The sequence below is a fragment of the Tenrec ecaudatus genome, chromosome 5 (genome assembly GCF_050624435.1).
Source record: "Tenrec ecaudatus isolate mTenEca1 chromosome 5, mTenEca1.hap1, whole genome shotgun sequence".
Lineage (NCBI taxonomy): Eukaryota > Metazoa > Chordata > Mammalia > Afrosoricida > Tenrecidae > Tenrec > Tenrec ecaudatus.
This window is the reverse complement of record NC_134534.1, coordinates 84,134,996-84,157,589: the sequence shown is the minus strand read 5'-3', so window position 1 is coordinate 84,157,589 and position 22,594 is coordinate 84,134,996. Positions and strand designations below refer to the sequence as shown.

The window sequence follows — 22,594 nt, the reverse complement described above, 5'->3', positions numbered from 1 at the left end:
GTTGGTGGTGGTGAGTGAAAGACGATGTTAAGGAGTCCAGGAAGGAAAAGACTGTTTGGAAACAATTGTACAATACAGCTCGATGGGATTGAATTGTGAAATGATATGACATATATGCTAAGCCCAAATTAATAATAAATTTAAAAAATATTCTGATAGTGTAAGGGGCTACTGTCTCCATTAGATTGTGTTCTTTAAGAAGAAAATGTGTTTTATTCATATTTTAAATCTTAATACCACCTGCATATCACAAGGTTGGGATTTCCAACGTGTTTGACAGAGTAAAAAATATGTTTACAAAAAAGCCTCAAAGTGAGTACATCAGAATATGTGCTCCAACTCTTTTATGTTCAGCAGATATCACTAATATCGTAAGGAAAAAGAAAGTCCTAGTAAATTACTATAAAAAGAGAAACAAATTATTTTTTCCTAAGTGTGATGTTTAAAAAAGCTTTTTTAAAATTGTAAATTAATTGGGGGCTTACATATCAGATCACCATTTCAATATTCTATAACTTTCACAATTTATCGTTTCTTTTCTCCTAAAGGAATAATTTCCTTTATCTTCCTCTCTGTGTGTTATCTGTAACAGTTTCTATGCTTCTTGTCAAATGTTAGGTAACAATTCCCTTTTAAAATATATAAACAAAGGCTCTTTTCAAACCTATAGAATTCTTATCAGAAAATGAAAGGTATCTTTAAACTATTTTAAGAAAAAAGAATTACATAGAACATAAACTCTAATATTGTCAAAGAAAAAACTAAAACCACCAGGGACCAAGATCCACCATTAAAAAATGTATTTATTTTTCACTAAAATGTTTTCCTTTTGTGAAGTTTAGAAAAGTTCACTTTGATTTTTACATGTCTTTGGGATGGGAAGCACATGTCTGATTTCATAATAGTCCAAAAGATTTATTCTTTAGCTCTTCCCACAAGTAAAAGAAAGAAAAAGAAAGTCTAAAAATAAGTCAATATAAATAAAAGCTCAGATGAAAAATATATAACTAACATTCCCTTGAAAGTATGTCAGGTAATTTAATCCTCTCTTCCAATCTTCCCCTCTTAGACTCAACGGGCCTTCCTTAGCTTCCTAGACTTTGAAAGCAACGGACACGCAGACTCTGTTAAAATGACCACAGTGTACTTTATTGGACGATTTTGGTACCTTGTGTTGCAATAAAATGAAAAAAAAATCTACAAAATTCAAATATATAAAATTTCAAGTTTTCTGTTTTTTTTTAAAGTTTACAATAAAAACCATGTAACCAAGGACATTTATTCATCATGAAGCACTAATTTCCACTTCTTTAATCACAAGTTGCGACTTATTTAACAGACCGAAATAAGTATGGTACTGCAGTACATCAAACACTCCACACACTGTGCTTTGAACTAGAGCACACGGGACGACTGCCCAAGACAGCAGCCTCAGCCAATAGAGACGTTCTTACAATCCGAACGCTAAAAGAATGCTTGACTACATGGAATTTGAATATATACATATACATATATATATATTTACAGGAAAGAAAAAAAATTAATAACTAGTTAAATTCTTCATTTTAAATAAAATTCCAAATACATTTGTACAGCATTTATAAAGTAAAAGCACAAAATTTGCCAAGGTTATCACTTGGGTCCAGGCACTGTGCTTGTCCCAGGAGGAATGTCTAACCTGTTTCCTAAACACACATGGGATCGCTCAGATCTTATCTCCATAAGGGCTAGAGGCAGTCATGGCAACTGAGCCCAGTCACAATGTGATGCCAACAGCTGACACGGGGGACTGAGAAGGTGCTGGTACATTTCCTGGGTTGCTGTCCACCTGTTACATTATCTTTTCAGAGACAGATTTTAAGAAGAAATAACTAAATAGGAAAAGGAGCACAACGTTTAAGGCAAATTAAGCAAAGATAAAGCGGCGTCTCAATGTGTTTTATGGACATGAGGATTTTTACCCCAAATCAAACTTAAAACCGAACCAACAAAATTAAGTACAACCTCCTGATGTTGGCTGGATTAATGCCATATACAATATTTTGAAAACTGCTTTACGCCAAGCATCCTTTTAAAATTAGATATGGAAACCTGGTTGATGACAAAGTGCATGATTTCATATTTCTAAAAAAAATGGTAGCTGAGGTAGTTAGATGTGAAACATATTTACCTAAAGTAACTGAAAAATGAAGGAAAAATTCATTAAAAAAATTTTAGTCATTTGGAATCAGGTGCAGTGGTGTGCTGAGAAAAATGCTTCTATTTTTCTACTGGGTGTTTTGAATTTAAACAGAATATCGGTAGAGTGGTGTTCATTTTGCAATTAACTTGGCAGGATGTCAGGACAGGTAAATTTTCTTTCCAGTAATCTGCTTTTTAACTCATGCTGTCACCATTTCGTCATTGAAACTATCAGATAAAATGGTTAAAGTTACCATTCCTACACACTTTGAATCCAAAATGTTTAGGACAAATGAAATAACCAATAGGATAGTGTTTCAATGATCATCTACACATGTTTTGCCTTAGCCCACAATTCAGTGTAATATTTGGTTTCCAGCGGAGGGTAACCTCTGGTTCACAGGCTGTCCTTAGTGATGGAAAAATGTTCAATTCTTTTCTTCAATAGTCTTTCTCACCATAGTTCCTTCTAGACTCCTGACCTGTCTGCTTGCTGAGCAGGGCAGAAACAACTTGGTCCTAGAAAGGTTCTCACCTGTTTCATGTTCTTCTTGCTCACTACTAACAAAGACTTCAGGCGGGACCTCCGATAAACAATTGGTTAACGATTTATTCCTTCAGGTATCTTACACAAGCTAGATCTTTCTAAAGGAGTTTTTGATAAGAATATGTTAGGAATATGAATATGAATGAATTATATAATTAGAGATGTTATTTTTGAGAAAAGTTTTTTTTGTTTTTTTAACATTTTTCCTACAATTTTCTTTTGAAGAGAATGTTAAATGGAGGTGGCCAGGACAGTTGAAAGCTGCATTTAAAAGCAATACTTAAGTGTTATTTTCATAATGATTGTTCCACAACAGCATCATCACAAGTATCTTTGCTAAAAAGTATTCTTATAAAAGGGCTCTGCTTTTAGGGTGGGAGCCAAATCTTCTGGGTGGGCTCTGGCGTCTAGTAAAATGTGGAGAAGACCCAAGTACCTTTCTCCCAGGGATTAGATGTATAGTTTGTATCTTGTAACTCATGGTCAATACTTGATTTCTCATCTGATTGTTGAAGACTAAGGAGACTATCATTTCAAAGAGGTGCCCAGTTATAACATTAAAAAATTCAATTTTGCGTCTTTTCAGTAAAAGCTCATTTTGACATCTTCCCAAAGCCCACTCCTTTCACCCACATTAACCCACCTGTAAACTGCCATAACTTTTCTTATACATAGCTTCGAACACCCGATCTTCATAATCAACGTTAGTTTTCTTGTGTAAAAACAAAAGAAAACACAGTCACTTCCTCTCATGGCAGTGAGGGCAGTCCATCACTCATTTGATGGGAAAAACATTGATGTTGGAAATCAGACATTAAGAAGAGAAGCCAAAAAAAAATCCCACATTTCTTTGGCTCACTTACAGCACTCATGTTTAATCTATAAAAACATTATTTATCTTGAGTCTCATATGGCAGCAAAAATTTTAAATTAATAAGCAATTGTCCAGGTGGGACTCATGTTTTCGAAATGCTTAATATCATGCATTAGAAGAATTAAGGAATCTGAAATGTTAAGGCTTTGATACATCACTGGAAAACGAGATTCGTGAAGCCTCCAGAGATTATTTTGAATGTGCATGCTAAGCTAGCTCCAGACATAACATGATTCAACCCCACTTATTAAGATAAACTTTCTAAAAAAAAAGATAAACTTTCTGAAAACCTATTTCATATTTTAGAATTCATGCAAACTCCTTTTCAAAGCAATGTAGCTACTGAATAATTCGTGGTACGTGGATAATAGTGATATAGAACAACTTGCCTCATGAATCATAATAAAAACATTATCCGCGTCGTGAGTATAGCTTCATGGGTGTATTCACACAATATTGTCCCCATGCCTCAAAAATTACAAATATTTATAACAAAAAACCAGGTTATGCAGCAACAGTTATTCTCAAGATAAAATATTCAACTAAAGGAAAATATGTTACTTGGGGAGGCAGTTGGACAGCTCATTTTCTGAGGATCCCCCACTCCATTCTTTGCCTGCCCTCTGGTTGTACTCACATCCCTGCCCATGTAAGTCCACCTGCATGTCAGTATAAAGTCGAAGCCCTTAAGTCGACATTTCTCTGAAACATCTAAATTCTATTTCTAATGTAGAAATCATTCAACTCAGGAGTTCCAGGAATAAATAAGGCTTATTCTTTTATTGGGTAAAAAAGGAGTCACTTTAGGGATACAAAGGAATCTCAATGTAAATAGCACTAAATCTAATCTTCAGAATATTTATATTAAAAATTCCCATCTAGCAGTGGTTTGTGAGCATCACATGGTGGGACAGTCACTAACACTAAACTCTTGCAGCCTGCAGGCATTCTAGAAAATGTGCATGGGGATCAGGCATGCAAACTCCTTAGGCCCCAGGAAGGGCCAGGTTGTCTGGATACATTTAATAAACATTTAGTAAATTTAGTTAGGCTCAGAGGAGGAAGAGGAGAATTGTTATTCTGTACAAAGTCTCTCAGTGAAAGGAGTCAATTTTTTTCCCCATTAAAAAGCTGAAAAGCTGGTAAAAAATTTCTACATAGACTTTTGAAGGAAAAGTTTAATTTTTATTAAATGACCAAGAATAACTGTATACTTTGCTTTGTGACTTATTGCTGTTGTCTTACAACGATGACTTCAACTCCTACACCACGACCTGTTCCTTGCCATGCCCACCCTTCTCACCTGGGCTAACACTAGTTAATAAGGGCGGTAACACTTCATGACATCCAGTTCACTCATCTTCACAACACCCCTATGAGCTAGGCAAATAAATATGCTCTCTTACACATATGGGGGGAAAATGAGGCAGAGCATGAGTTTCTGAGGTTTCAGTGACTGCCCGGGGATTAAGATTCAGGTGTGCTCAGGTTCGTTCCCAAATGCAGATCAGCTCATCTCAAAGCTTGCATTCTTGCATCAGTGGAGGACTATGCTCCACAGTGTACATACATTCCACAGGATGCTGTTTCATAGAGCAGACAGGTTGATCATCGTATACCCAACACTGGGATTTGGGAATTTCTACTAAATTATACATTCAATTTTGGCAGTAAAAAAATAGCTGAAAGAAAAAAAATGAATGTTTTCATGCTTGCCAATTAAAGTCACATCTTGGCTAGTCTTTCAACTAAAGATGCTGGCAATGACATGAAGGAAGAAAAATTTGGAAAAGTATTCAGTGAAGTCAAATTCTCAGAGAGAGAGACAAGCAACAGCGAATCGGATCAGTATGCACATCAGCAACAAAGGTGTCAGCGCTCACGCATCCGGAGGCTTTAGCAGGTGTGTGACTAGCAACTAAGATTTACACACCACCCCCCACCCCGCGGTGAGTGCTCACCAAACACAATTAGCACAGAGCACTGGGAACGCAGGGGCTGGAGGCTCTTGCTGTACAAGATAAAGCATACATTTGATGTTGGAGAAACTACTGCATCTGCTTAGAAGGCTCCAACGAAGTAGTGCTGCCCAAGGAAAGAAAAGGGAATCCGTGGAGTTGGTCTCACTTGGACTCACTGCCGAATTTGACATAAGACAGAAGAATTTACAAAGCATTTAGGGGTTTTGTTCCTGAAAATCTTCCTGTGATCTATGCATAGCCAAGTCCTTTCAAAAACACCGAATAGCTGCTTATCGGCATTGGCCTCCAGCATCTTCTGAAGCGTGAACATTTTAAAGAGAAAACGGATCGGAATAGCTTGCCTGTTTTTCCGCCAAGCTTCAGAACACTAGATGATGTAAGCGTACAGTTTGAGAATTACACAAGCTGACCACCCAGAGCCTAGTCAGAAGCAGCAAAGGTAATCTCCTAAAGTTACAAGGAAGAAGTGTCCATGGATTTTTCTTTGACATTTTTTAAAACTTAGAATGATTCTAAAAATGACTGCAAAGCAAACAACAACAACCAAAACCAAATTAAAATCCCACTTATATCCTGACATGTCACAACCCATTTGCGATGGCCAATGTGGGAATGACATTACAAAACCAACCCACTAAAGTCAATATGCATTTTGTTTAATTTGGGCAAAGTAGCTGTTTCATTTTTTTGACACCTTAAACCTCGCTTTGAAATGATTGTATTAAGTGGCTTCAACAATATTTGGGTTAAAATATACAAGAACAAGGGATTGTTCTTTTCCTGAACAGCTCAATCTAGCAGAATTTGTGTAGGATGGTATTATAGAAAGAATGGAGGAGAGTTACAAAATCATAAAATACAGCAAAGTGCTGGATTAAAACCTCACCAAAAAAGGGGCTCAGTGGCAGGCCTTCAGAACACTTCCATGAAGGAGGTCTGTGCGAGTCCACCCATGTTTGCCAAAAGTAACGACAAACCCAATAACAGTTGCTTTGCACTATTTATCCCCCTTTACACCACAGTTTTCATCATTACCTACAACACCTGAGCATTTTCTATCTAGACAAGACAATCAGATGAAAAACTGTATGATTCAAACATCTGGATTTTCTAAAATATACAGATGATTGGTATCATGAAAACAAAATTGACGATTTGAGTGAACAATTTCAAAATTACTTTTCACCTGGGTATCTGCATGCACGTGGACAGTTTTCATTTTTAAATAACTACATAGAGTCTACTTTAGTTTGGTGAAGGGCTGCCATCATTTGTTCATTTAGATGTTGAAAATCCTCATATAAGAAGAAACTTAGTATGAGTAAAATGGAGAGTTTGGAGCTTTCAAAAGCCCAGTCGTTTTTCCTCTGTATTGAAAAATATCCCTCTCTGTCCCTTTCCCCCATTTCCCTTATTCAGAGAATCATTCTCACAAGACTTATTTTTCCCAAGTAGGGGCATATACACAGACTAGGTGACTGCTGGAATCAAGATCCAAAATACTTCTAAAAGCTTCTGCCACTCCTGTAAAAACTTAGTTCGGTGGCTATGCACAGGGGCTCTGAGGAGCCCACGATGTGTTTACCACGGGACAATGTGTAAGGCTGTGGCGACCCTAGAGCTCATTACAAGTGGCTTACAAGAATTAAAATCTCTCACTTTATGATCCACTAGAGGCGCGTAGGATCTAGAGATTGCTCGCAGTGCAGGGACATCTGGAGAGTTCCCTTAAGGATGGAGTAAACCTTCCATGGGCCATGAATCATGGAAATCTCTGCTACCTTCCCATTTTATCCATGCCGTGGCCTCTCTCAGAGGACACACTTGCCATATGTTTGGAATGACAGTGGTGCCCTTGAATCTCTGCTCTGCAAACTAACAGGTTTCTACTTCCAGCCCCACACATGGGTCTCTAAACTCTTACACCTTCTCTGTTCCAGTGCAGCCTAGGGCCACCCTTTAAGCCTTGTGCCAGAGGACTGCTTGCTGCTCCTTTGTCCTCACCGTTGACCAACCAATTCGGCATCATAGAGTGGTGCCATTTGGGCTTTAGAGTTCAGAGAATGAATATTTTCTACAGCTTGTTAGCTTTCACTGCCTTGAAACTGACAGTGAGTCATATGGTGGTAGACCCTTTTTTCCACCATAAACTTCCAGTGTTTATGTTAAGGGCTAATTCTAGGAAATGACTATGGAGTAAAGGTTGCCATGTAATACTAGGGTCTGTAACTGGGAAGATCATTGAGCAGTAACTATGCTTTTGATGCCTCTTCGAGTTAACTACCAATATTGCCCCTTATGGAGGAGAAACATCTTCAAAGCAACAGTGATCCGGGTGCTATTGCTTCTTTTGCCTGCTTCCTCCCTTCTTTTTCTTTCTTTTCTTTCTCTCTCCCTCCCTGCCTTCATGCTGTCTCTTTTTTTCTTTTTAAAAAAATAATCAGACTGATAACTAGATACATTAGATGAGGTTGGCCCAGTCATCTAGTGCTAATTCCTAATGTTATTATCTCAGAAGATTAGCTGGAAAGCTTTACAAGAACATGTGAACACGGCTTCTCCTGCGTACCCTGGAGCCATGATCTGATGCAACTCTGCTCTTAGCTTGCAGTTTAACCCCCCCGCTTTTATTAAAAAAAAGTGAGAAACTCCTGAGTTTTCATTTTGAGACACCCTAAAACAATCATGTAAGAACACAGACTGTCAGGTGGATGATTTAGTTCTGAACTGCAGCGTCTGAGTATCCACGCACTTGGCACTCTCACCTACGGGTGTCTATCAAGTCGAGACAGGCAATGTTGTCGCCCAGGAAGGCAAAAATAGAATTACTCAATAGTAGCATCCAGGTGGAGTTTACCTCTGAACGTGAGTGAATAATTCGATTTTTACCAATTGCTCATTCCCTTGCTGCTAATGGAACTCTCAAGAAATGAATTAAGGCAGTGAGCCTTTTCTACAAACCCACCACGACATCGATGACAACGACTTCAAAATCTCCAAACATTCAATAATGAATCTATTTACAATAAGTGTCCTTTACCAATTCACTGCAAACTCTCCTCTCCATCACTCACCTATGCTAAGCTCCAGAAGTTCCTCTACTTTTTCTTTTCAACCATTACTGGGCAAACAAAAAGAAGTGGACGAATCTCCCTGGCATGAGTACGGAGGGAGGGAGTCCCCTGAGATCCCCAGTGTTCTCTGCGGGAGGTCTTCAGGCCTGGGTACAGGTAGCTCAACGCTGAACAAAGTGATTCTTTCCCACCAGCTTATTACTATTTGCTACAGTGCCCCAATTACAATATTACAAGGCAAGAATTTGCGAGATCAAAGTGTCTGTTGAATTAATTAACTGAAAATCACCTCCAGTAAGACTTGACAACTTCCAAGATGGTTCTGAGAAGAAAGAAGGGAATCGATAACATCAGCAATATGCAACGTGGTGACAGCTTGGCTGTGTTTCTTTCTCAAGTCAGTACAGATAACTTGCCTTTCACAGAGCCCCAGGCTCTGATTCAGAGCAGGGAAAATCTCTCAATGCATCTTTAAACAACTTTAGTGATCTATTTCATTTTGCATGTACAATCTGTTATTAGACCGGCTAATAAGCAAGCGAAGCTGAATGCATGGTTCTTTGAAAGAAGCATATAAAATGGCCACTGGGTGATTGGCTGATACTAATCACAGGTACGCTCTGATTATGTGGTGGTTCTTGCTCTCAATGTGGGCAGAACAAGAAATCATGGTGACATGCCTTAGGAAACAACTGTCCAAAGAGGAATGTAGCACAAATAACAGTGTCCATTTTACAGAATGACAAAGGATGGAATGCCAGCGATGACTAACATAGGTTCTACTGGTTTGAAACTAAAATAGGAATTTCTTACAACTGTTGTCAAAACTTGAAATATATTTTCAGTACACTTGGGGGTGCTTAGGAGTTTCTGACAAATGAATTCATTCGAAAAAAAACCATAAATGTTGATTTGATACAATTCCTTGCCACTAGAACTGTCACATTAACTTAAAAATAAAATATTTATTTTTAATATTCATAGTAATTAAATGACGTAAAAATGTGATTAATTCCATGCTAATTCAAATGAAACAATGGAGAGGGTGGTCAGCATAATTTGGTCACTGAAACTCTCATAAAACCCTGAAACCAAAGGGCTTAAGTGGAGAGCAAATGCTTTGAGAATGATTGGGGCAGGGAATGTGCAGATGTGCTTTATACAATTGATGTATGTATATGTGTGGACTGTGATAAGAGTTGTATGAGTCCCTAATAAAATGTAAAAAAAAGAAAAGAGGAGAAAAAAAGAGAAAATGATTAGGGCAAAGAATGTACAGATGTGCTTTATACAACTGATGTATGTCTATGTATGGACTGTGATAAGAGTTGTATGAGCCCCTAAAAATTGTTTAAAAACCAAACAAAACCCTGAAACCTTACACTTCTCTGGTGTTCTACTCGCAGAGTAGGTGATAGGCTTCAATAATCGCACACAGGAAAAGTTCATGTTGGTACTATGCTGATTACATATATTTATCTAATTAATTAAGTTTGTTGTTGGTTTGTTTTGTGAAACATGATTTCAGCTGTGCAAACATCAGATTAGTAACTGCATACTTCCTGCAGACCCGGGGCAGTGCTATACCAATATTCATGGTGGCAATGAACACACAATAATAGTACGGTACTGGAAATCATAATTTGGGCCTATCGACATTATTAGGTCCATTGCTATATTGATGCTTAGTGGGAATCACCAAGAAATTCTCTGAATTTTCTGTCCATGTAAAAATTAACATGCTTTCATTTCTCTTTCATCTGTCTTCATAAAGGGCACATGGGGTTATAAATGGCCTGGCCAGAATTTTCACTTAGAGAAATCAATTATAAAAATTAAGGAGAACACAAAACCCAAAGAAAATCAACCCAACCAGTTACCAAGGAGTTGATTCTGACTTACAGTGGCCCCCAGTAAGTCACAATAGAATTATGCCCCATAAGGTTGATCCTGGTGAATTTTGGGGTTGGGGTGGGGGGAGCGGCAGGGGGAGTAGATTACCAGGTCTTTCTATCTAGATGCCTCAGGGTAGACGGCAAATTCCAATTTTGGGGTTAACAACCAAAGTTTGCACCACTTAAGGATTCCAACGAAGTTAATAGTTATCTTTAAACAAGCCAACCACTCTACTGTAAGCAGGAAACGTGGCCGGGGTGTACCACCAGCGTCGTCCTGGCTGTTCAAATAGGAGGCACCTCGGGCCTAGTTTTTTGGCGCTAGGAGTATGGCTTTCTGCTGATCTTTACATTGCAATGATTGACGCTTATGTCTGCAAATTCATTGTTCCTAAATAACAAGTGTGCTGGTTCTCTTCACTAGTTTCAGTGGATGCTAGTGAAGGATGCCTTCTAGAACCTCAGAAAAATAGTCAGTCTACCCTTCAGACGTTTTGGAAGACCCCGTTTTTTCTCTAGAAAACAATTCTCAGGAATATCTCCCTAACTTAGTCGGAGATGAACTATTTTGAGTCAAATCCTATGTGATCAGAGAGCAATTGTTGTTTCTTTGGGATCTTGTTTCAAAGATATCTACTGTGGTTGTCAGATGCCTTGAGTCTGACTCACAGAGATCCAACATCCAACAGAAAAACTGCCCGTCCTGTACCATCCTCACAAATGTTCTGATGTTCCAGCTCCGTACTGCAGCTACGAGGACCATGCATCTCACCGAGGGCCTTCCTCTTTTCCCTGGCCCTCCACTGTACCAAGCATGCTGTTCGTCTACAGGGACTGGTCTCTCCTGTCCAAAGGATGTGAGATGAAGCCTCTCCATCCTTGCCTCTAAGGAGCATTCTGGCTGTACTTCCAAGACAGACTTGTTTGTTCCTTTGGCAGTCCATAATTTTCCTTTAGTTTTCCTTATTCAGTGTCCAAAGTGCTTATGATGCGACTGAAAACGCCATGACTTATGTCAGGTGCATCTTAGTCCACAAAGCAACATGTTTGCTTTTCAACACTTCAGGAGGTTTTGTAAGCAGCAGATTTACCAAATGAAATGCACTATTTGATCTCTAACTGCTGCTTCTATGAGCACTGAGTGTGGCTCCAAGCAAGATGAAACCCTTGACAACAAGCTTTCTCTACTTATCATGATATTATTTCTTGGTCCAATTGTAAAGATGATTTTCTTTAATTTACAATGAGTTGTAATCCATAACGGAAAGTTTCAACCCTTGACCTTCATCAGCAAGTGCTTGAGGTCCTCCTTATATTCTACAGTCAAGGTTGTGTCACCTGCCTATCACAGCTTGCTAATAATTCTGATGCTGCATTCTTCTTCATATAATCCAGCTTTTTGGATGAGTTACTTAGCATGCAGTTTGCATAAGTATGGTGAGAGGACATAACTCTAAGTCACACCTTTCCTTGAAATGGCTGAATGCCGACTACTTCTTTGACTCTGTATTCTTTCCATCTTTTTTGGATGCTTCCAGTATCGTTTGATATTTTGCTCACAGAATCTTCAATGTTGCAACTTGAGGCTTGAATTTTTCTTGAGTTCTTGTAGTTTAAGATATGCTGAATGTGATCTTCCTTTTTTTAGTTTTCCAACTCTAATATCTCCGCAAATATTGTTATAATATTTTACTTTGTCTTCTCGAGCTGCCATTTGAAATGTTCTATCTAGCTTCCTGACTTCATCATTTCTTTCATTTGCCTTAATGGCTCTATGATTAAGAACAAGTTCCAGACTCTCTTCTGACGTCCATTTTGATTTTTTCATTCTATCCTGTCTTTTTAGTGACTTTTGCCGTTTTCAGGTGTGATGTTCTTCAAAGCGCATTATGTCTTCTATTATTAGTGTTTAATGCATCAAATATGTTCTTGAGATGTTCCTGAACCTTGGTGGAATATCCTCGAGGTCTTTTTTGGGAGGTCTTGTGGATTTGTTTTAATTTTCTTCAGCTTCAACCTGAACCGACATATGAGCAATTGATGGTTTGTTTCACACTCGGCCTCTGGCCTGGTTTTAGTTGATGACACTGAGCTTCTCTGCTGTCTCTTCCCACAGATGAAGTAAATTTATTTCTATGCATTCCATTTGGAGAAGTCCACATGTATATTCACCTTTTGTGTTGTTAAAAAGGTATTTTCTATGAAATAGTTGTTGGTCTTGCAAAATTCTATCGTATGATCGTTCGCTTCAGTTCTACCACTGTAACCATAATTTCCAACTATTGTTCCCTCCTGTTTCCAACTTTTACAATCTAATTGCCAATAATTATCAAGGCATCCTGATGGCCTGTCTGTTCAGCTTCAGAAAGATGACAGAACTCTTCAATTTCTGCTGCGCTGTCTTTAGTGGTTGTGCATAAATGTGCATAATAGTGGTAGTGATTGGATTTCCTTGTATTTGGACAGACGCTATCTGTGGCAGAGAGCAGTTTTCTTCACGGTATGTCTTGAAAAGTCCTTTTAGACAATGACTGCAACAGCATTCCTCTTGATTGTGTCATTCCAGGCATTGTAAAACTGTATAATTTTCTTATTCAAAATAGCCATTAGCCATCCATTTCTGTTCACCGATGCCCAGTATAAGTATACGTGTTCCATTTTAGCGACTTCCAATTTTCCTAGGTTAATACTTTGTATATTCCACATTCCAATTATTATTTGATATTTTAATTTGTGCCCCATCTGAAGATGAAGGTCCTGAAGGCTTTACTCCATCTCAGTCATTATCGTTGTCAACTTTGAGAAAATAGCTCTCTCTCAGTCATATCTTGAGTGCCTCTCTCAGTCATATCTTGAGTGCCCAGGGTCTCATCTTCTCAAAGCTATCTGATAATGTTCTGCTTCTGTTTATTAGGGTTTCAGTCACAGACAGTGTTTCAATACTATCCATAGAGTTTTCAGAGGCTGGTTTCTCTGAAGGGACATCCTATTCTTCCTCCACAGTCTCTTCATAATTAGGAAGCTCTGCTGACACGTGCCCCCTCTGTGTGACCCCCGGGCATTTGAAATACCAGTGGCACACTCTTCAGCATCACAGCAACACACAAGCCACCAGTACATTAGCCATCACTTGTTAGAGAGGTATGAAAACCGATGATAAAATTACTTCTCTTTTTATAGGCTATCAATTATTATTTACCTTTATATCATTACTTTGCTATTGTATATTATGAAAATATACAGGTTATCTTATCACTTTGTTTCATTGATTAAAAATCCCTAGTATTAGGTACATAAAGTCTTTCTCTATGGAATACAATGGCAGAACCTTCAGATTAATTTATTGTTGCCACTAAGTTGATGCAGAAGAGGACAATCGAAGGGTCAGCTCTCTGTAATGAAAGGGTAGCATTTACCTGCTGGCTATGAATTCAAGAGCTAAATTCAGTTACAGTTGCCAAATATTTCTGTTTCTCATCGCTGACTTTTTATTTTTCACATTTAATTTTGAAAGACACCTTAGACTTTGTAAATATTCTTTGAAAAATTTAATTTAGGTATGATGATTCTCTTTCCCCTAAGGCCCTGCCAAATCAGAAATAGATTCTGATGGGAAAATATTCCTTTGCCTTCTAGAAGGTGCATTGTCAAAAGTTATGTTCACCTTTCAGCTCCTCTGCTGTGATATGTTAGCAAGTTGTTTGACATCTCTGAGTTTAAGTTTTGTCCTATGTAAATGGCACTAAACTCATAATGGTTGTGAGGACCAAATCAGATCTAGACAAACTCCTTTGGCATAGCACACGGCACATGATAAATTCTCAGTCACGGCAAGCTGCTCTTCCTAAGGGAGACGGAACTGTCAAACAAACTAAGGGGGGAACGATTTCACTCAGAGCCGGTTTGCTAATGATTTAGGCTATCTTAACATACCTAGGCAATGCCAGTAAATTATGAAAAGCTTTTTGCAAACTCTTTTAAGGATGTGAAATTATTCCTCGCTATCGAGTCCCTTCCAACTCTGTGTCTCCCGATACAACAGAGGAGCCCCGCTCCCTGGGGTTTCCGATACTGCACATCGCTAGGAAGCAGACAGCCTCATCCTTCTGGGAGCTGAATCACCTACCTGTGGCCAACAGCTCAAAGCTTAACCCTCTACACCAATACGCCTTTCTGACTGGGCAGAGTAAACACCACGAGCGGCTGGCTGAAGTATTACATTTCAGCGCTCTGTTACAGTTGGTAGTCAGACGATTCTCCTTTTGTTCCTAGTGAAACGTGGAGAAAAGGCGAGGATGGGTCGTCAGTAGTAGGGACACTTCAAAATCAGGCTTTGAGCGTCTGGAGAGAGCTTTGGGAGCCCTCATTTCTGAGGGCAGTGTATTCTTTTGGCCATTCCCCTAGGAGAACAGGCTGCGTCCTAGCTACCCTAATTGCTACAATTAGGGAAATTAAATGGCTCGCTGTGTTTTTATACAATTACACCCACGTTCCACAGCATTTTACTTCCGAATAAGTAATTATACCGCCGAGGCAGTTAATCACAGACACAGCTCGAGTCTTCGCATGTGCCATTTTCAGAGTGGCAACTGCACAGGACATACGTGGATAGAGCCAGCTGGGCGTTTCCCCCGCAGCCAACTCTGCTCTTAGAAACTCTGTGCAGGTATCAGAAGCAACACACATGCTAAATTAGGCTAGTGGTCTGAAATAAGTTGGGATAAAAGCCAAGAGTTGAGGTAGGGGCTGGTAACGGATGGAGTGGCCCAGGCTAGCCGTTTTGAAATGCTTGTGCTGCTGGGGAGGAAAAGCCAGGAGGGAGGAGCAAGAGGCCTGATGGGTTTTCAACATGACTTTGAATTGCTGCAGAGAATTGAGCCCGAGCTGGTTTGCATCTGCTATGGGAATTCCAGAAATGCATCTTCAGCAACGGTTCTCACCCATGGACCTCATTCAGCAGCCCTGGGTGCTGAGACAGATACTCCGGGTTATTTATTTATATTTTAAAAAGCTTAAAGAATTTCTCCTTTGAAATACACAAATGCAGGAACTGGTCCAAGCTTCATATAGAACCAGTAATGGCTAATAGTAAATGTGTGTGTAGAACACAAGGGGATCAGATATTTCCTCTAGAAAATGGTTCACAAGGGAAAAAAAATATACCTCCATTCTTGCCTAAACATTGTGTCAGAATGTTTCCACTCGGTGGCGTTTGGTACCTTTAAAAGCAAATGTGTGACCTCACACATTCCTGGTTAAGACTCCAGAAAATTTTCTTTGCTCAATTCAATCTGTTCAGAAAAAGAAACTTTGAAATGACTTAAAACTATATTACGCAGCTGTTTAACAAATGAGATCATTAAGGAGTGATAGAGTTTAGTCAAGCAAACCTACCAAACCCCTTGCTGAGGATTCTGACTCTTAGTGACCCTGCAGGGCAGAGCTGCACGACCCCATAAGGTTCCTGAGGCTGTAATCTACATGACAGCAGCCTGTCACATCTTTCTCTGGGGGAGTAGTTGGTAGGTTTGAACCACCAACCTTTTGGGTTGCAGGTAAGCTTGTAACCTCTGAGCTACCAGGGATTCTTATTCAAACAAAGAAGACCCAAATATCTAAGCCTTTCCAACTCATATTTCCAAAGAATTTGATTTAGAGACAGGAAATGTAAGCTGGAATGTAGTTGAAATGGAGAAGGAGAAAGCTTATAATGTAATATTTTATTTGTCAGTAGTAGTGATATATCAAATAAAGAGCAGTTTTACATTTTTATCCCTTTTGCTTATGTTACTTTAGTTGGAAAGTCTGATTAGATATTTACACGTACATACACACAGCTTTTAAAATAAAGAGTCATTGAGATTTCAATTATTCCCATGTAATTTTAATTAATTAGTGCTATCACTTCATTTATCCATAGAACAAAATAAACTGGGCATTGTGAAATATCTGGTAAACACGTTATACTCATTACAGGTGGTGCCTATAGAACATGACCATTTTAACCAGAAACACTTTCATTATGCTTTTGTATTCAGGTATACAAAATACCTTTGTATTCATACTTGAATTACATATTGTTTGCATACCATTTAAGATCACCATTCTAATTTTGTAGATTGACAGAATTATCATAAATGAATAATAACTGAGGGTCCAGATAGTGGGAGTGGAGTGGAGCGGGGAAACAAATTCACTTCCATTGAGTTGATTCCAATTCAAAGTGACCCTATATGACAGATTTAAATGACCCCTGTGGGTTTCTGAGGCTGTAAGTCTTTACAGGAGCAGAAAACCTCATCTTTATTGAGGTGCGACTGGTGGTCTGAACTGTAGATCTCTAGCTGGCTGCCCAAGGCGTTACCCACCAAGCCACCAGGCCATAAGCAGGGTCATGCAAACACTAGCAGAAGATTGATAGGGCAAAGTCTTTGCCCAGGAGGTGGGGGTGAGGAGGGGAGAGGGAGGGAACCCCACTTAGACTGACATGAGGATTTTTTTGTTCCATACAAGAAATACTTATATCTAAAATAAGAGGACTTCAAAAAGTTCATAGAAAAGTAAAAGAATGGATTTTTCTCACAAACTTTTTGAGTCCTCTTTGTATATACATAGTCTTATATATCATCTCTAAATATGGTTTCATTTGGAAATGTCAGGCTGACCATAAAAAGAAAAAAATTGTTTTTCCTTTAGAAATTTTCATGATCCTATGCAAAAATCAAGTACTAACAGGCTAATTCCTCCAATAGAAGATTCAGAGTGGGTTTAAGCATAGCAAATCTGAGTCCACAATAGAGAAAACATGGTTTCTAACTTGTAGGCTAAAATAGCTCATCTCTTTTGGATTCTCCAGTTACCCTCTATGGAGGGGCTAATGGCAGATTGAAAATGCAACCTTAAGAATTAAAATATAAATTAAAAACTTAAATTTTGTCTTTGTACATGGACAACACGTCTTTAAACTCCAATACTTTAAACTCTCTGTTATCTGTACATCTCGAAACCGCTAAAAGTTGTTATTCCCATAACGGTAGCAGAGTGCTTTCTGAGCCCGACAAGATTTAATCGTGATATGTTTCACTTTTAAAAACTGCTTATTGTGATATGAGTAAAAGTTTACACAGCAAATTTGCTTTCCATTCAAGAATACATACACATGTTGTTGATCATTTTTCTTAAATAAAGATCTTGTTTTCAAACTTTTGAAAGTTTGTGTTTTATAATATGGAGATGTCATTTGACTAAAACATCGTATCTTTGAAGTAGGTTTGATAACAGAGTATTTAGAGTATTGGGGAAGTTGCTAAAACATTCTAACACCTTCCGGACAACAGAGTGTCTGTTTTGACTTTTAACGTACATAAGTAGAGAAATAATGTAGAACTTACATGATTGGAGAGACTGGCTTGTTGGCTCTTGTGTTGATAGACACGTCTACTGTAATCTGTTATCTACTCATGGAATCAAAGGAATAGTTCCACTGGACAATTCCGTTTCCAAAGATCATCACATAAAAGCTTTCTTGGAAATAATGAAGCTAGATAGTGTGGCCCTGCATGAGATTAAAGAATTTGCCAAAATACTGCTGTTTTTTCCTTCTAAAATGGGAGTGGAATGCTTTCACCAGGTACTGAAAAGAAGGGTGTATTCTTGGGGCTTTACTGGGGCTGCTGCTTCTTCCCATATACAACCCAAATATTATTTTTGGAGTAGAAGTCTTGCTTGGAGGATCAAGTCATGGAGTACTATGAAAGTACATCTACTGATCAGAAATTGTTAATTAGAAAAAATTGTTCCAAAGATTTGTACCAAAAGAAGTCTTAAAAGTTGAGCACTCTATTCCTTTTTGCAAATATCAACACGGGGCAGTTTCTGTGTTATGCACCAGTTACAGTTGGTGGCAACAGAACCTGACAATATGAAATGAATGAATCGGTCCAAATAACTGAATGAATAAATTAAATTGATTCTCCCCCTACCCCGCTATCTTTTTGGTGTTGTGACTAACATTTGATTTACCAGTTGTGTAAAAACAAAACCAGGGAAGGCAATTTAAGACATCTTTCACTGTGGTCAGGCTGGTAATGATGGACAGATGGACGTAAGCGTTTACATCTTTGATTTCCTGGGAAACATTGGCCAGTCTCAACAAGCCCTTTCTAGTTAATCAGATTCTCTCTTCACCTGATAGCTGATAGCACCCCTGGCCAGGTTCCTGGGGGCACCGACGTGGCAAAGTCAAGTGATCTTGCAAGAGACAAGTGCCTTTAATCTGAAGAGGCAAGCAGATGGATTTATGTACCAGCCTGTGATATACCAAGTAATTATGATGCTGAAAGTATGATGCCGAAACAATCCCAGGTCTATAAAAAAAGTGATGATACCTATATGTATACCCTATATTTTTTATTACAAAAATATTGAAATAATCCATGAGTTATTCCACTCTGCACCAACTATAAAAAAATACTATCAAAGTTTGACCGGCACTTTTAATGCAACAAAAAGCACCATGACAGGAGGACACAGAACAGAAAGCAGGGTGACGTTTACTTGCTGTACGGAGGTATTTGAGACCCAGAAGCTTGTAAGAGTGCATCTTTACAAATAATTCAAATACGTACAAATTTGAGCTAGTTACAGTTTAGAAGAGTGTTTTCATAGCGCATTTCGCTGCATTTGACCGCTCACACTTACTAAGATGTTTACCAAAGCCTCTAAACGATACATCAGGTTGACCTTCCATGGGGAACAATGTCTGTCCATAGCCTAGAATTTGATTGCTCTTTCTTTTGCCTGCTTCTGTGGGACTCAGTCCTTCAGGCTCCCGTGTCTAGCGTGAGGTGCTCAGTGTTTGGCACTAGAGAGTTATGGCAATGTAATGCTTTCTTATGCTGCCTGCCTATATTTCCCAGAGGTGGGCATCCACTGTCCCAAACTGGATCCTGCTCCAGCTTGTTCCATGTTGCCACTGGTACCTGTCGTTCTAGTGGCAGCCACCCAGGCACAGAATGAGACTTTCCTCCTGCCCTTTTCCCCACTTCCTCTCTAATTTTTTCTTAAATTTTTGCAACTGAATACTGAGTCATGCTATCATTTCATTTACATCACTAAGTTGGCAAGCTCCTTGGTCTTACTGAGAGCCATAAATGTGCTGCATAGGATTTCTGTCATAAAGGATGTTCCCAGCTGAAAATGTAAAATAAAATATAAACAAATCCTGAAATGTAGAGAAAGCTAACCATTTCATCAATTTGAATGCATGTGTAAGCACACTTGAATTTGATGTCCATCGGGGGACACTTTCCACACATGGAATGTTTCCAAATGAGAAAATGTGTCATGATTGACTTTCTTTTCAGTACTATTTTTTCTTCTTCTGCAGTCTTGAGAGATTATGTTCGCTCATTCTCTCTTTTTTATTTCTGTGTGTGTGTGTGTGTGTGCGTGTGTGTGTGTTACAAAGTTTTGCATCAAGGAAAAGCACTTGGGCTATTTTGACAGAGGACTGGTATTGGGTGTGTGTATGTGTATGACTGAATCTATATTTTATGTAAAGATCCATTTACTCCATCAAAAAACACCTTATGGATTTGAGGGACGTTTTCCATGATGAAAGGATCCTCTGGTAGATGCACTGAAAGACTGTAAGAGAAGTTTGGTAGCAACAAAGATTCCTACGCTGGGTTGTTTCGTCAGGTGGAGTCGCTGATGTTCTAGAGCTGCTGCTTGCGCAGGAGACCAGCAGCAGCAGCCAGTCAGCCATAGTGTCTCATAGCACAGTCCCCATGTCAGCTGGACTGAGAAGGTCACAGCTGGCTGCCCGATTCTACAATGGAGTTTCATTATTGCCACAGCCCGCTGTCAATCCTCCATTGGACTTGGTGGCTCCTGAAAGTTCTTCGGCTCTATAAAGTAGTTTCATACTCCAATCGTTCCTGAATAAGGGCATCATCTTTGTACTGCAACCTTGGAGGAGATGGGGAACATTCGAAAGCTAAGATGGCCTTTCGCAGACTTCGGTCCAAAACATGCCTCTCCCATGCTGGGTACCTATTCCTGAACAGGTCAATTTTAATGACGGATTCTTCAATCCTTGGGGGGCGAGATGATGGTGTGGATGGGGCAGTTGGCCTCACCTGAAAGACGGGCGCACACCCATCCCGTTCTGCGAATTTCTGCTCACGGTCACTAGACACACTGCGGTTGTTGGAGATGGACCGTAGAGTGCTTGTGGCCACTTCTGAAGGCAGAGTGAAGGCAGCTACTGGGTCCTCACAAGCACAGCTTGGTGACTGCCCAAATCTGGGTCCATTGGGGTGAAAGAAGGCATAATACATCAGCATAAAAACAACACCAGTTAAAAAGCTACTGAACACCACACACAGTGCCGGGATGGCAAACGCATCTGCAATCTGAGGAGCCTTGTATAGGTACCAGAGGGCACTCAAGGCTGTGTTTTCTAGAAGGATCACAAAGTAGTAAATGAAGAGCCTGCAGCGTGTCCGACCTTCCTTGACATTGAACCAACTGAAGATGTAGATGATCCCTACCACCATGTCGAACACAATCTCTTCCCATTTGGTGATGCAGAATTCCGTCTCACAGTGGACGATCCAGAAGGTCATGATGCACCAGTGCAGGACGATGAAGATCCCGAAGTATAACTGGAACACCGAGGCGAACAGCGCGAATGTGATGACCCTGGCTGCGATGGTGAAGAAGTGCCAGCAGAACTGGATGATGACTGCCATGTAGCTGATGGGCTTCTTGTCATCCCGAGAGTCCCGGAGGGCCTTCTGGTACGATGCCAAGGCCCAAGCCAAAGACACAAGGGAGGCTGCCGCTGTGAAACCTATAAAGACAAACAGGGAGAAAGTTTGTCAAAAGTCAGATGTCGTGGTGCCCCTAGAAAGCACGTCAGGTGGAGCTGGAGGCTTGGGACAGGCTAGCTTTGCCCTCTGGGATGACTGCTACTGTTTTGGAGTTATTCCCGAATAAAATACTCAAATGGGGATATGAATATCTGTTCTCTGTGGTCCCAACCTGGCAGGTCATGAAGTTAAAGCAAATGTCACTTGGAGCCAGTGTGGGATTGAGAGAAATGGGTGGGGCGTTACTTTTGTGTATTTGGTGTGAATAAACAAGGAGGTGGGTTGTGTTGTAGGTAAAAATCAGCAGACTGGGTAACAGAACAGAGTTATTGTGCTACCTTTGTCATTTATTAAATGCATGAGTATAGATAATCATTTAAATTGTTGTCATTTATTAAGTAGGCAATTTTCAAGCTTCCCTGCTAACGCTAAGATTCTGTGATCAAAAGGTGTCTATAACCACAGGTATCTTAAAGGGCTAACTAGTCTACCTGTCTACTTTTAAGCAAGAAATAAAGTTAATTTATTCACGCACAAGTCCAGGCTTGCAATGTTTACGGTGTTCTTGGTGTGTGGTTTGTCCTAGTGTCACTCAATCCCTATAGCTGATGCCTGTCCCTTAGGCTTCCTTACTGCTGGTCCATTGGGGGCTAGTGTACTCACTGCCATCCACCTTGCCTTTTCTTAAAGGTCAAGTACAACCGGCACCACTTCTCAGTCACCCCTTCTTTGTATTGTGTAAACCTCATTGGCGAGAATTTCTTCTAAAACTATAATCCCAAATAAAAATATAAATTTTATTGCTCTCCTTCACTTTTTGCAACTGAAATATGGTCTCCCTGGACCAGATGTCCAAGCTCACCTAAGAACACATGGGGCCTATTTTAAGAGCGAGCCTGCGTGGACTTCACTTAGTCACTGAGGCTTAGCGTCCATCTACGTTCCAGTTGCTTCCTTAAGGGGGCGCCTGAGACTTACCAAGGAGGAGAATGCGCTCTGTGTTTTGGTCCAGTTCTACGCTACTCATAACTAGGACATATTCTAGTCTCCCCTTTTGCTTTGCGAATCAAAGAAACTGTGATGACTGTCGAGCGCTTATGGCGGAATTGGCGCTTTTCTTTCATAGACGGATATAGAAAAGTCATAATGATTAGAAAATTGATT

The 22,594-nt window shown here is 39.6% G+C and overlaps 1 protein-coding gene across 1 annotated transcript in view; it reads right to left on the bottom strand.

Moving 5' to 3' along the window:
* Positions 1–16,413: 16,413 nt before the first annotated feature.
* Positions 16,414–22,594, bottom strand: part of XKR4 (XK related 4) — a 386,973-nt gene continuing 380,792 nt past the window's right edge. Inside the window, exon 3 of the mRNA XM_075549673.1 lies at positions 16,414–21,411. Coding sequence (XP_075405788.1) covers positions 20,465–21,411 — 947 coding nt within the window. The 3' untranslated portion in view covers positions 16,414–20,464. The remainder of the gene's footprint in view (positions 21,412–22,594) is intronic.